This window comes from Olea europaea, unplaced genomic scaffold, assembly GCF_002742605.1.
Source record: "Olea europaea var. sylvestris unplaced genomic scaffold, O_europaea_v1 scaffold994, whole genome shotgun sequence".
Lineage (NCBI taxonomy): Eukaryota > Viridiplantae > Streptophyta > Magnoliopsida > Lamiales > Oleaceae > Olea > Olea europaea.
Window position 1 is genome coordinate 193,462 of NW_019268453.1, and position 14,410 is coordinate 207,871.

At 40.6% G+C, this 14,410-nt stretch overlaps 1 protein-coding gene across 1 annotated transcript; it reads left to right on the forward strand.

Moving 5' to 3' along the window:
- Positions 1-13,217: 13,217 nt before the first annotated feature.
- On the forward strand, positions 13,218-14,005 carry LOC111392889 (ethylene-responsive transcription factor 12-like). The gene has a single exon (XM_023018298.1). The coding sequence runs from the start codon at positions 13,317-13,319 to the stop codon at positions 13,794-13,796; it is 480 nt and encodes a 159-aa protein (XP_022874066.1). The 5' UTR covers positions 13,218-13,316; the 3' UTR covers positions 13,797-14,005.
- Positions 14,006-14,410: the final 405 nt, after the last annotated feature.

Consider the following 14,410-nt stretch of genomic DNA (forward strand, 5'->3'; position numbering starts at 1 on the left):
TTATTCAAATGATCACTACGACCAAAGTTTCGGTCGGCGGAGGTCACAATGTCGACCGAAGATTGTATAGGTTTTGGAATGTTAGTGACGCTGCAAGAGTGAGTGCGAGAGTCGAGACAATGTTATACATTTTAGTGTAAGTGTTTAGAGTTATTTAGTGGATTTGATCTTGTTTGGCTAAGAAATGAAACAATAAAATGGGTAATTAGGCCAAAAATTAAAAAATTAGAAATGAAACAAATTATTGGGCCAAAATTTTGGATTTGGAAATCGTTAATTTGTTTAGAAAAAATTAAAATTAAAATAATTTGATTTACTCAATATAAAAAAAATTAGAAAGATTCGATTCTTATTCGATTTTTCGGTTCTTGGTCTAGAATCGAGAACCGAACCATACCCGTCGGTTCTCAGTTTAGATAGTCATTCGGGTATTTAATTTGACAAGAACCGTAAGGTTCGGTTCAGTTCGGGTTCGGTTCGATCGGTTCGGGAGATTTGCCCTGCCCTAGTTGAATCCCCTCAAATGCACCTTTGGAATAGCTTCGAGTCAGTTCTTGGGATATATTGTCAATCAAAGGGGAATTGAAGCAAATCCAGTGAAAATAATGGCCTTGTTAGAGATGAGGTCACCTCAGAAACCAAAGGAGGTCCAAAGCCTCAATGGTCGGATAGCCGCACTCAATCGCTTTATCTCCAGAGCCACAGATAAAAGTTTGCCTTTCTTCAATGTACTTAAGCAAGGAAAGAAGTTCCAATGGACTTCTAAATGTGAGGAAGCCTTCCAGGCACTGAAAAAGCACCTCGAAGAGGCACCCCTTCCTTTCGAAACCTCAACCAGATGAGTCATTACTGCTATACTTAGCAGTTTCGGACGTGGCAGTCAGCGTCGTCCTAGTCAGAGAAGAAAGGGAGCGCCAGCTGCCAATGTACTACGTCAGCCAAGCACTTTTTCCAACTGAAACACGCTACCCAGACATGGAGAAATTGGCACTCGCCCTTATCACAGCCTCAAGAAAACTGAGGCCATACTTCCAGGCCCACTCAATCGAAGTTCTCACCAACTTCCCATTGAAGCAGGTGATGTAAAAAACAGACACATTAGGACGCCTGCTAAAATGGGCAATCGAGCTCAGTGAGTTCGATCTATTGTTCCGATCTCGATACGCCGTCAAGGGTCAGGCCCTTGCAGATTTCATGGTTGAGTTTGTCAAAGCCCCAGAAATGGAGGCGACAATGGAACCGACCGAGCTCCCCACATGGAAACTGTTCGTAAATGGGTCCTCAGAAGAGACTGGCTCTGGGGCAGGGATCGTCTTGGAAAGCCCGGAAGACCACAAGGTAAACTGTGCAGTAAGGTTCGGCTTCAAAGTCTCAAACAACGTCGCTGAATACGAGGCCCTTCTGGAAGGTCTTAGACTTGCTAAAGAGATGCAGGTCAGAAGACTCCTGGCGAGCAGTGATTCTCAACTTATAGTGAATCAGGTCAATGAGAACTTCACGACCAAGGACAGTAGCATGGTTGCATACTTAAAGTTGGTTCTGGACCTAGTTCCTCATTTTGAAAGGTTTGAACTGACTCAAGTCCCCCGCCTAGAAAATACACACGCAGACGCCCTGTCAAAACTGGCCAGCAGTAAGGATTCAGAGCTACTAAAGATTGTCCCTATCGAGCACTTATCAAAGCCCTCCACCTCTGGAGGTAAAGAGGTACTATGGATAAAAGGCACTCCATTATGGATGTAGCCTATCATCGCCTATTTGAAAGATCAATCACTGCATGCCTCCAAAAGTGAGGTGCAGAAGTTAAGAAGAAGGGCTGCACACTTCGTCCTACAAGAAAATACTCTTTACAAGAGAGGCTTCGCCTCGCCACTTCTTCGATGCATGGGAGGCGAAGAAGCCACATATATACTTAGGGAAATCCATGAGGGAATCTGCGAAAATCACTCCGGAGGAACAACTCTGGCACACAAGGTTCTCTGTCAAGGCTACTTCTGGTCGACCCTGAAAAGGGACGCTTGCCAGTTTGTCTAGAAATGTGACAAGTGCCAGGGCTTCTCAAATATTCAAAGGCAGCCTTCTCAGAGCCTCTCTGTAGTAACCAGCCCTTGGCCATTCGCCAAATGGGGTATTGACTTCATTGGTCCACTCCCCAAAGGAAGAGGAAATGCAACTTTCGCCATTGTCACTATTGACTACTTCACTAAGTGGATCGAGGCCAAACCTCTTGCCAAGAACACCGAGGCGAACACTACTAAATTCAAATGGAAGAATATCATTTGTAGGTTCGGCATTCCCCACTCCTTAGTGTCCGACAATGGAAAACAGTTCAACAACAGAAAGATGCGAGAATTATGCGACGAGCTAGACATAAAGAAAGACTTCTCAACGCCTCATCACCCTCAAGCAAACGGACAAGTGGAGGCAGTGAACAAGACTATCAAGCACACCCTGAAAAGGAAGTTTGACACCTCAAAGGGGGCTTGGGTGGACGAACTCCCCCACGTCCTCTGGACCATCAGACCATCTAGCCGAACTACAATAGGGGAAACACCATTCTCGATGACCTACGGAGCCGAGGCCATGAGCCCGATCGAGGTCGGGGTCCCATCACACCTTCTGATACACTTCAATGAGATCAGCAACAACAAGGCTCGAATAAGCAAACTCCACCTCCTTGAAGAAAGAAGGGATGCTTCCCAAGTGAACTTGGCAAAATATCATCGAAAGATGACCCGCTATTATAACTCCAGGGTCAGAAACAGAACTCTTCGATTGGGGGACCTCGTCCTAAGAAGGGTCTTCCAATCTTCAAAACCAACATGATCCGGAGTGTTTGGACCGAATTGAGAGGGCCCTTACCGCATTCGCAGAGAGTCCCGACCTGGTACTTTCAAAATTGAAGACATGGCAGGAAAGGCACTACCTCATCAATGGAATATCGAACACTTGAGGAAGTACTATCAATGATGAACCTTTGTTCCGATCCGATCTCAATATTGTCTAATGAATGGGTGTTCTGATCTGATCTCAGTTGTAAATTCCCTAGCTTACTAAGCGCTGAAATTGCCTTGATAAAGTGTGGTGTAATGAATCTTCGGTTCTGTGTCACATCGGTTAGTAAATTGTTCTCTCAATCCTCCAATATGTTTACTTAAGTGATCCGATCCCAAATTGTTAACTGATTAACGCTAAGAGGCACTTTATGTTTACTTAAGTGGTCCATATCATATTAACTTGAATGATCCGATCTTTTGTTATTAACTGGTTATTATTAAGGGACGCTTGGTCTTGAATGTTCATACAAGGGTAAACAGATCAATACAATAAAATAGCAAAAACACCAATACTTAACAAAACATTTCATTTCATTTACTTGAATTTGAAATACAAAAAGGTCGAAGCCATTACAAAAGTTGGCCCTATTCTACTGGAGGGTCTTCTCGGGTCGCTTCTGCCTCGACCGCCTCCGGGGCCTCATGAGCTTCATCAGCAAGCCTGTCAGGCCGGCCTCCAGTTGGTCCCCCGAACACTGCCTCCAGAGTGGAGATGTCCAGAGGGGGGTGGACCTCTTTCAGCCGACCCAGCATGCCTTGGGCACTCCAGGAGGCCCAAAAGTTGGCGTCGTACAGGGGGTGTTTTTCGAAGTGGTCAATGAAATTCTGAACTGTCACCTCCCCTATCGACTTCAACTCCTCCTTCAAGGAGGCGATCTCCTCAGATTGAGCCTCTGCCTTTTGCCTCAGCTCTGCCTTTTCTTTGTTTGAGGCCTCCAGAGCCTTCGTGACTAGCCGGTGGTGCTCGTTGGGGTGATCCACTCGTCGAGTCATGGCAGCCACCTAGCACTCCACCTCATATAGTTCCTTCTTCAGCCGCTCCACTTCAGCTCTGGCGGCAGATAGCTGGGCCTCGGCCTCTTTCCTTCCCTTCTCCTCCTCAGTGGCCTTGGCCCGGGCCTCCCTCATAGCATCCCCATAGTGCATCGCCTGCTCGAGGCGCTTGGTGAGGTCCTCTCTCTTAGCATTTAAATCCTTCACCAAGCCCTCCAGTTGGATGTTGGTGTTGAGAGCCCGGGCCAGCAGGCACCGTTGGCCGTCACCAGGCCTTTGACCGTGCAAGAGGCGGTATGGTCCCTCCATTCTTCAGTCCAGTATTTGGTGCCCAAGAAGTTGACCTCTTTAGAGGGACATGCCCTTTTTCTCCTCTGCTGCCTCGGCACTTGGGCAATAGGCACTGCAGCAAGTGGCGAAGTAGTCGGGGCAGTCGCAACATCTGCTGTTGCAGGCCTCTTCTTCGAAATGGCCACCTCGGTTGGAATTGTAGTCTACTTCAAAATAGGGGGTGGCCTTGCCACAGTTGGGCGTTTGGAAGGGGCAGCACTCTTCTTACCCTTCCGTAATAGATCGGTCGTGGGGTCCTCTGGCACCTCCTCCTCCGTCGGAGGGTGGAGCCTTTTACTGGCGTCCACTAGGTCCTCCATTTGCTTCTTGTAGGTGGAGGAGGAGGTCTTCAGCGCTCGTGCCTCTGCCATCATCCTTTGGATGGTTTAAAGTCGAGGTGCACAAGCATCTTCTTGTTGAAGTTATCTGCAAAGAACAAACAATGAATCGGTACAAGTGTAAAGAGTTCAGAAATATGGAAGGGTAAAGGCTTCGGGACAGTTACCTTAAGATGCCATCAGGTTGTGTGTAACGAACTGTAGATTTTTTCTGATCAGCTGGTGGTATGACCTCTTATTCTGAGGTAGCTAATAGATGATGCAAATGGTGTCGAAGTCCTTAGAAGACAGTTCGCACCGAGGAAAAGTACCTTCAAAGAAATACAAGTGTTAGTCACGATCCGAACCGAAGAGAAATATAAAGAAACACAACTGCGATACTCACTAAGTGTTGAGTACTTCGTGGGGATTGTAAGAGGCGTCAGGGGGTCCTCCTCCATCGTGTCCCATCGTCTTGCGGCCCAGCACCACAAGCCCTTCCACTCTTTGATGGAGCTCGACAGATCGAGCACGAATGGAGTATGGGAACCCCATGAAGTAAGGTAATACCAGCCTCGGGTCTTATCCCCCTAGCTGGCACTTTGGGATATAAAGGGTCTGAAAGACGGAAAAGGGCTTCTCAACCCCAAGTGACGCCTCTTTCCACAACATCCAGGAGCCCACCATTTGGCTCTAGGAGTTTGGGTTGAGTTGGGTCGGGGCTAACCCATAGGACCTAAGTACCATCCTAAAGAAAGGGTGAATTGGAAGCCTAAGGCCGGCTCTAAGAATCGCCTCACTTATGGGCACGCACCCCGGCCTAGGGTAGCAAGCCCTCTTTTCAGGCTTGGGGAGGATCAGATTTACGCTATCTGAAATCCTATATTCTACCCTAAGTCTCTCTAGGTCGGCCTCCTTTAGTTTGAAGGGGTAATCCGACGTTCCCTAGTGCACGGAAGTATCAGCCGAGCTATCCGGCCTCCTCCATATGTTCTCCCCCCCAATTATCGCTTTAGCTATATCGGAGGAGGTCGCCACAGTGGGCTCGTCCATCCTCACTAATTCTAGCCCCCTCCTTGAACCAGAATTTCCCTCAGACGCCATTTTTCAGAAAATAAATATCCTAAAAGATGATGAAACTTACGAATTCAGAGGGTTCCCCAGCCGAAAATGGTCAGAAAATGATGTAAGGTCGCCGGAAATTGATATTTCTCGTCGAAAAAGCTTGAAAAATGTAGGAAATCGCGAATGGTTTGAGAGCAAAATGAGTTTTCTGTTGGCACAAGGGTGAAAAGCTTCAAAGACGCTCAAAATCCGCCTTTTATAGAACGCTTCAGCTGATCTCCACCGTTGAATTCAAATACAATCAATCTAGACCATCCTTCTCATCATCAATCTAGGCCGTTGAAATGAAACGCCACACTTGATCTACGCCTAAGATCTTGCTGTGACCCTCACGCTCACACATAACGCTTCACCTCGGTGACCACCAGACGTCGACAATAAGTAGCCGCAGCAGCCTTTTAGGAGAATGGGCATGGCAACCAACTGTCACCTTGAAAATACGCAACAGCTATCAAATCATTTAACGTCAGATGCCCGCCTCGGGTTGATCTCCTCACTTAACTTTACAAAGTTTAGACGCCCCTGACGCGGACTCCCCTGTGGGTCATCGCCTCGGTCGCTGCATTCCCTCCTAAGCTTTATAAAGTTTTAGCCATCTCCCAACGCGTCGTCCCCTGTGGGTTAGAGCACCGGTGGCAGATGAGCTCCTCACTCAACTTTACAAAGCTTAGACGCACTTGACGCGGACTCCCTTGTGGGCCATCGTCTCGGTCGTTGCGTTCCCTCCTAAACTTTACAAAGTTTTAGCCATCTCCCAACGCATCTTCCCCTGTGGGTCAGCACACCGATGGCAGATGAGCTCCTCACTCAGCTTTACAAAGCTTAGACGGACCTGACGCGGACTCCCTTGTGGGTCACCGCCTCGATCGCTGCTTTCCCTCCTAAACTTTACAAAGTTTTAGCCATCTCCCAACGCGTCGTCCCCTGTGAGTCAGCGCACCGGTGGTAGATGAGCTCCTCACTCAACTTTACAAAGCTTAGACGCACCTGACGCGGACTCCCTTGTGGGTCATCTCCTGGGTCGCTGCGTTCCCTCCTAAGTTTTATAAAGTTTTAGCCATCTCCCAACGCGTAGTCTCCTCTGGGTCAGCGCACCAGTGGCAGATGAGCTCCTCACTCAACTTTACAAAGTTTAGACGTACCTGACGCGGACTCCCATGTAAGTCATCGCCTCAGTCGCTGCGTTCCCTTCTAAACTTTACAAAGTTTTAGCCATCTCCCACCGCGTCGTCTACTGTGGGTCAACGTACCGGTGGCGGATGAGCTCCTCACTCAACTTTACAAAGCTTAAACGCACCTGACGCGAGTCCACTTAGCGAAGCTTTAGAGCGTTTGCCTAAGATCATCGCTTCGGCGGTTGCAGAAGATTGGCCCACAAACTCCCACAAGTCACGGTCCACGTACCGAGGCGTACACATCCAGTCGGGAAGGCAAGTCCACCCATGATATAAATATTCATACCTGGACTTGGGGGATCACTGTTACGCCCCTATCTGAACCACCTCGGAATGTCCACCACCACACACTCCGATCTAATAGACACCCACCCGAAGTGGTTCCGAGGTGATCTCCCCAATGTCAACGACCTGCTATCACACTGCGAGACATAGACGATTCTGCCGAACTGACCGAAGCGCCCTCGCCCATGATGTCGAGGCGAAGTGCACTCCGAGGACCTCTATCAGAAGATACACCGTCAATCTCAGAATGAGATCTATGCCAAGATCCTTTCTGCCCCTAAGGTTTAAATCGATTTGACGTCTCCATGAGACTAGTTGATGTGACTTATCAACTTTATGTCAACTCAACTCGGGAGAAGCAATTACCCATCCACTCTACAGACGCGGCTGATTGACGCCTATGAGCAGACACCTCATACCGTCAAATGTATACACGTGCCCCACATCCAACGGTTCATCCCACCTATAAATACCTAAGGATTGGCAAGAGGCAAAGGTAAGGAAACTCTTACTAGATAGTACTCCATAATAAGCATATATATATTTGTTCTCCTCCCCTTTATTATTTTGCACAATCCCTGGGTACTGTTCCGACCACCTGAACCTGACTTGATCGTCGGAGTGTATACGGCCGCCGCTACCCCCCCCGCTGGTCCCGACCATGTGCGTCTAATCGTGCCTTGATTGTGCGTAGGAAGGAATACGTGGAGTAGCTCTCGATTGACCACGTGGAAAGTCCAATTTTCGAGGTCAACAATTACAATGATATTGCTTACACATACTTGTCAATGCTATTTGTGTTTATAGAATAGTGATTCAGACTCGAGTCATCATCTATAATGATATGTGTTGCTTTTTTCAGATTTTAGTTGACATGTACATCTCAATTTATTAGGTCACTATCTTTAAGAATACAGACTTGTATCCTTTGCCCAAGCATCAAGGATTCCGAAGGACCAATCCATGAGATCCACAAATAGATGAACATAAGTAAATCCTTGCCTCTATAGTTTCACACCGGGTTTTATAATTTTATGCAACATTTTACTTATCAATTTTTGTATTCTCCAATTGTTCAATGAATATTTCGTTTCTATCTAAGAATTTATTTATTTATTTTCTTTCACATTCATATATTCCTCCATAAATGAACTCAAGTCCATGCATCCTTTAAATAATTTTTTTTTTTTTTTTTTACATTTTCACTTTTTTGCACAAAATTATATATATATTACAATTATTTACACATATATTTTTGTCTTCTATGAAGTTTGACTGCAAAAAATTATAAATTTGTCATGCCAAAAAAAAAAAAAAAAAAAAATTGGTTTGACATAAGTTCACAACTTACTCATTGAGAAACGAGACCGAGGAACGTTCTGACATAAATGGTCCAGAATGCATACGAGAGGTTGAAAAATTGTACGAGACCATGAACATTTTCTGGGCACATGGTATTGAAAAATAGTTAAATTGTTGAGATCACTTGATTTCAATTGTAACTCAACTCTCTTTTTGTATAACTTAAAACATGCACGAAAAGATTCAAAATCATTTGTCCCCGTTTGACCCCATTTTCTCAAATTCATTTTTAACCAAACATTTTATAAATCCACAAGTAACATTTAAATTATAATACAATAATTTTAATCAAAATTTATTAAAAAATTGATTTTAGATAAAACCAAAATAGGTTAATATATACTCAGATATTATTTCTTAGGGTGTAAAATGCTCATCGCAATGAGATGTCTGGCTTAAATTTTAATAAATTTGGATAATGGTTACCCTCAAAAGGATGTTAAGATAACTTGTTTAAGCCACATTATTTTCAAAAAAATATATTTTTCAACAATAATTTGACATCATTTTAAATACACAATTTTCAATAAAATAATATCACACGCAAATTTAAATTTTTTCCTTATTTTTTAACTACACATTTTTCATTGATTTAATATAAATAATATATTTTTTCCTAGAATGTGGCTCAAACATGGGCTAACTAAAGGCCCATAGTTTCAACCCGATCAAACACATTCCTAACTGAATAATTGTTTTGGTTTTACTTCTTGTAGACAATTTCCAGATTCACATAAATCGCCCTATAGATATTGAAAAATCACGTTACTCTTCGAAAAGTTCACGTTTCTCCAACTAGTGATTTTTTTTTTTTTTAATTTTTAAAGCTAAACCAATATGATTTTTAAATACCTTGACTCGAAAGAAAAAGAAGAAGAAAAAAAAAGGTTATTAGGAATAGAAACATGTATGAACTAGAAATTAACACCTTAAAACCTCAGATTTTTAAATTTCAACATTTTGAGCTAAGATTAAGCCCCCGTTTGGCCCCCATTTTTGGTAATGAAAATGGGAGGAATAGCATTTTGTTGAAAAATGAGTGGTTGAAAAAGAAGGAAAAATTTTCTATTTACGTGTAATATTATTTTATGGAAAATTGTGTGGTTGAAAATAGGAGAGAAAGAAAAATAGAATGTAATTTAATGGGTGCAAACAGGGGCAATTATATTACAGGTACAAAACCTTATCATAAAGTTGGACATACAAGTATTCCTCGACGATTTAACTGGTATTTAGAAGGTTTACAACACGAAGAACTAATCGTGTAACTTAATGGAAGAGTGAAGATTAAATTATTCATTTAGAAAGGTTGAACACCAATTTGATAAATACACAATAAGTTGAGGACTGATAATGCAAGTTTTAAAAGCAGAAAAGTCCAAATAGAATAGAAAAGTCAAAATATTCAGTAATTAATTGTCCCCAGGGGCCAGTCCGCCACTCCAACACTCAACCCTACGTCACAAATTACACTTTTCACTTATTTCCCCCATACTGGACCCCACGAGTTAAGCAAAATGAAGACTCAGGACCACTGGTTCACAGCCCAACCGAGTCAAATATAACTCGGCGCTGTCTCCTTCATCTCAGACACCACGTAATTGTGTAAAACTGTATTGTGTGCCCCCGCCTCCACGTGGGGACCTGACAGAATTTATGCAGTCTGAAAATTACAGTACTCTACAGTTCACAGTTTTTACATACACATGCCCATCCTTTTCCTACGCAACTCACAATACACTCAAACCTTATCCAATGACAATTTGACAGCGCATACCTTAACCTGCCACCCTGATACGCCAGAACTTATCAGTATGCCCTCATTTGATTCTCATTCATCGGCCAAAAAATTTAAAATATAATTGTTATTCATCACATTAAATTATTATATTTAATTTTTTATTTCTTATGTAGATCTTGTAACGATTATATTTTTTATTCTCATTCTTACAAAAATTGAAATCAAATAGGACCTATATGTGTGTGTGTGTGACACCCCAGTGTACAAAACTCCTCATAAGAAAATTATGTACAAATAGTTATTTTTTGAGAATGTGTAATCAAAAAAGAAGAAATTTTTTTGATTTACATGTAAAATTATTTTGTAAGAGAATGTGTGGTTGAAATGAATTTTTTTAAAAAAAATAATTTTTTCAAAAGAATTAGGGACCAAACATAATCGTACAGAAAAAAATTAAATTAAAGGTGAAAATAAGAATTATTTATTTTAAATGAGCGTAAATTCATTAATTATCAAAATATATTTTCAAAAAATTTGCTTGAAATATATTATAGGTAGATTACAAAAGAAATCAGTATATTAAGCCCATATTTGAGCCCACTATATAAAAACTAATTTTTTTTCACAATAGTGAATTTTACACCATCAAGTATGTCGAGCCTGTAAATTACAAATAAAATAAACAATAAGGAACATTCCAAAATTAAAAATATTTAAAGAAAGAAAGAATAATAAAAAAAATATTTAAAGGAAAATTCATAATTTTTCCAGTTTCAATGCCCTAATTATTGCAATATTTGTTTAATTCAGAGAATCTACTTATCCACTTAAAAATATAAAACTCATTAAATGGCTTGGACAATAAATAATAAAATACTACAAAATTAGGACAAGGCAAAATAAGAATTTTAAAATCGTAAATATTCTAATATTTCGAACACTAGGGAAGAAAGACAAAGTTTAAGCTTACTTTTCAGAACACTAATTTAAATAATAATAATAAAAAAAAAAGAATTAGGATTTCATTTATTGATTAAAGAAATATAGAAAAAGTCGGAGGCGCCGCTCTTAAAGCGGGGTAGGGCATACGTAAGCTAGTTTTGGAGTTGTTTATAGCCCACACCCCCAGGCCACAACACGTCTTATCAGGCGCGGGGGCTCTTGCCTGCCTAAGTTTTGGAGTTGTTTATACGCCCACTACTCCTATTTATTTATTTATATGTATTTTTCTTTTTTATTTAGTTCCCATTTGATTGCACGAAATTTTTCATAAAATTTGGAATTCGAATTCTAACTTCCATTTTTGGCCTGTTTGATTGAAAAAATTTCCTAGTGAATTGATTTTTCATGAATTTCTAGGAACAAAACCTTAAAGCTTGATTTTTCAACTTTTATTTTCCTAGGGGTAGGTGGTTTTTGATTTTCCACATTTTTTTTCTTTTTATTTTTTAATTGTTGGCAATGAGAACAAATTTTAGTAATAATTGTAAAAGATGATATCTCTGAAATCGATAATTTTCACGTAAAATAAAGCTAAACGAACATCAAAATATAGATAATTTTTTGATCATTTTTTTTTAGTTGGTAATGGAAACAAATTCTATGAACAATGGTAGAAGTGGATATCCCTTGAATTGACAATTTTCATATAAAACAAAGTCAAACGAACACCAAAAAACACTTTTACTTCAATATTTTTCACGTGAAAAATTATACCAATCAAATACAATAATTTACAATTCTCAAAAAAACAATTTCTAAGTAATTCAATTCCCTGAAATTCATTTTCTTTCCACCCAAATTCAATATTCGCAATCAAACAGACACTTACTTCCACACATATAGCCCTTGTTTGAGCCACATTATTGAAATGAAAATGTATTTTTAAATATTGTATTGATAAGAAATGTGTGATTAAAAAATAAAGAAAATTTTTGAATTTACAAGTAATATTATTTTAATGAAGAATGTATAGTTAAAATAATGTCAAATTACTGTTGAATAATATATTTAAAAAAAAAAAAAAAGTGGCTCAAACAAGACCATAATTTAGTTTGCCTATTAAGTGATACTCTACGTTCTAGCGTTTACCTCTATATTTGACCAAATCGAAAACGGGGTTTTGATGTTCATTATTGACCTTTCGCCTGTAAAAAAATCTGTCACGGCGAGCAAAGACTTGGCTTTGGCAATAATTATTTTAAGTCAACGTTTTAAATACTTTTCGTATGAATTGGATTGAAATAATATCAAGAATTGGTGATGGAACAAAAGTTGGCCAGTGGTTAAAAAATTAAAATCATAAATAATATTATTTTCCTTTTTTTTTTTCCAAAATTGAAATTTGAAAGATGAGATCTTACTTTGGGAAAAATACTATAGGGTCAAATCGAGAATTTAAATCTCAAATTGTCAAATTTTGACAGGACATGTAACGTAAGCAATTAATCGTTTAAACGCTCCAGAAATATGACACATATTGCAAGGAATAAAGTTGCCATGAAACTTTAAAACTCATGTTAAAAACGTTACGTAATACGTATATTGATATGATAATACATAGAGTTGTTGTATGGCTTAAAAAAACTCAAGTAAAAAACACGACATATATTGATAATATATATGGGATTAACGTAATGATTTAAAATTCAAGGCTCTGTATATATTTAATGTTTCAAAGTGCGTCAATTGAATTTCTATAAAGTAGCAGTGGAGATTATATACGGTAACAAGCCAAGAGTTTTAAATTTAATTAACACAAACAAGAACTTCTTATTATAAAATTATCGATTAGTTAAATTGGAATAACACATTGTAAGGCAAAAATTATGTGCATTAACTGATTTGAAGAAAAACATTACTACGGACGTCATTGTGTGTGCAATGGTCAACTTTTATGGGAAATATTTGATCCAAATCAAACGGTGGAGGGGGGGAAAATGGACTAGGTCTTGATTTACACACAACGACGCCTTAGTTGTTAATTTAAGCCGTCCAGCCGACGATTACGGGAGACTCAGTGGGACCCAAACTTTTTCACACACACGCACTGCCGCAAAACTCTTCTTTTTAGGTCTCAGCATATCGTCGTCTCTCTCTAGAAAACACAACACAGCTTATATTTCTCTCTCTAGAATCTTCTCTCTTTGCGATGGCTTCAACGCGTGAGGGCCACTATAGAGGAGTGAGGAAGCGCCCATGGGGCCGGTATGCGGCGGAGATACGTGACCCGTGGAAGAAAACCCGGGTTTGGTTGGGCACTTTTGACACCCCTGAGGAAGCTGCGCTAGCTTACGACGGCGCCGCCAGGTCCCTCCGCGGTACAAAGGCGAAGACCAACTTTCCGGTCGCGCCGCTTGGTCATCACTTGGATCTCAACCTTCCTTCAGATCATCGGTGGGTCTCTCCGTCAGGCACTCTTGTGATAAATGACTTCCTCCGGACTGGAGTGCTCAAAGATGCGAGTTTCAAGGCTGGCGATAATAGCTCATCTCCAGTGGGCAATGGCGGGCACGTAGCCACCTCATCTGGGCCTCCGGTGTTGGAAGGCGACGGTCCCGTGAAATATTTTGGGATTGCGAGACGTGGGTTGCCCATTGACTTGAACGAGCCTCCACCCTTGTGGATGTAACTAGGTATTTTACTAAAGGTGTTACACAATGCACCGGCAAGGTTCTGTATTTAACATTTTCCGGCGATGTTGATGTTTTCAAGAAGTTGCTTATAGTTTTCTTGGACTTATGGAAAAGATCACTATGAGAATCTAGTATGTATGTGTATATCTCATCTTCAAGCTTGATCGTTATTAATTATGTTGAAATTTATCCATTCGAGTGGTTCTTTGGATCATGTTACAATGACATAATCGTTCGCATAGCACATGATACTAAATCATTAGATTATTTTAAACATAGTTAATTTATTCGTCCAATCATATCTCATCAAATCACATTATCTCATTAACCACTTTGGCATAATCCTTGTTCTTTTGTTGCGTAGTTATCCATGCGAATATAACATTTGTACATTTAATTATGTTAAACTTTTTAAAGACATGCCAGTATTAGACGAAATGAATTGTATAAATACACAGAATTTTAACTTTTTTTACCGTAAGAATCTATACATATTTGTGTATGGAGTGGAGTGTAAGTGCAAGTGAGGCTATTTCCATTCCCAGCTTAATACACAGCACCGGACAAGGTTTTCCCGTATTGGATTTACCTTTGCAGCGTACAAATTTGT

Excerpts from the sequence above, each read along its gene's own strand:
- LOC111392889 (XM_023018298.1), top strand. The coding sequence starts at position 13,317 with ATGGCTTCAACGCGTGAGGGCCACTATAGAGGAGTGAGGAAGCGCCCA.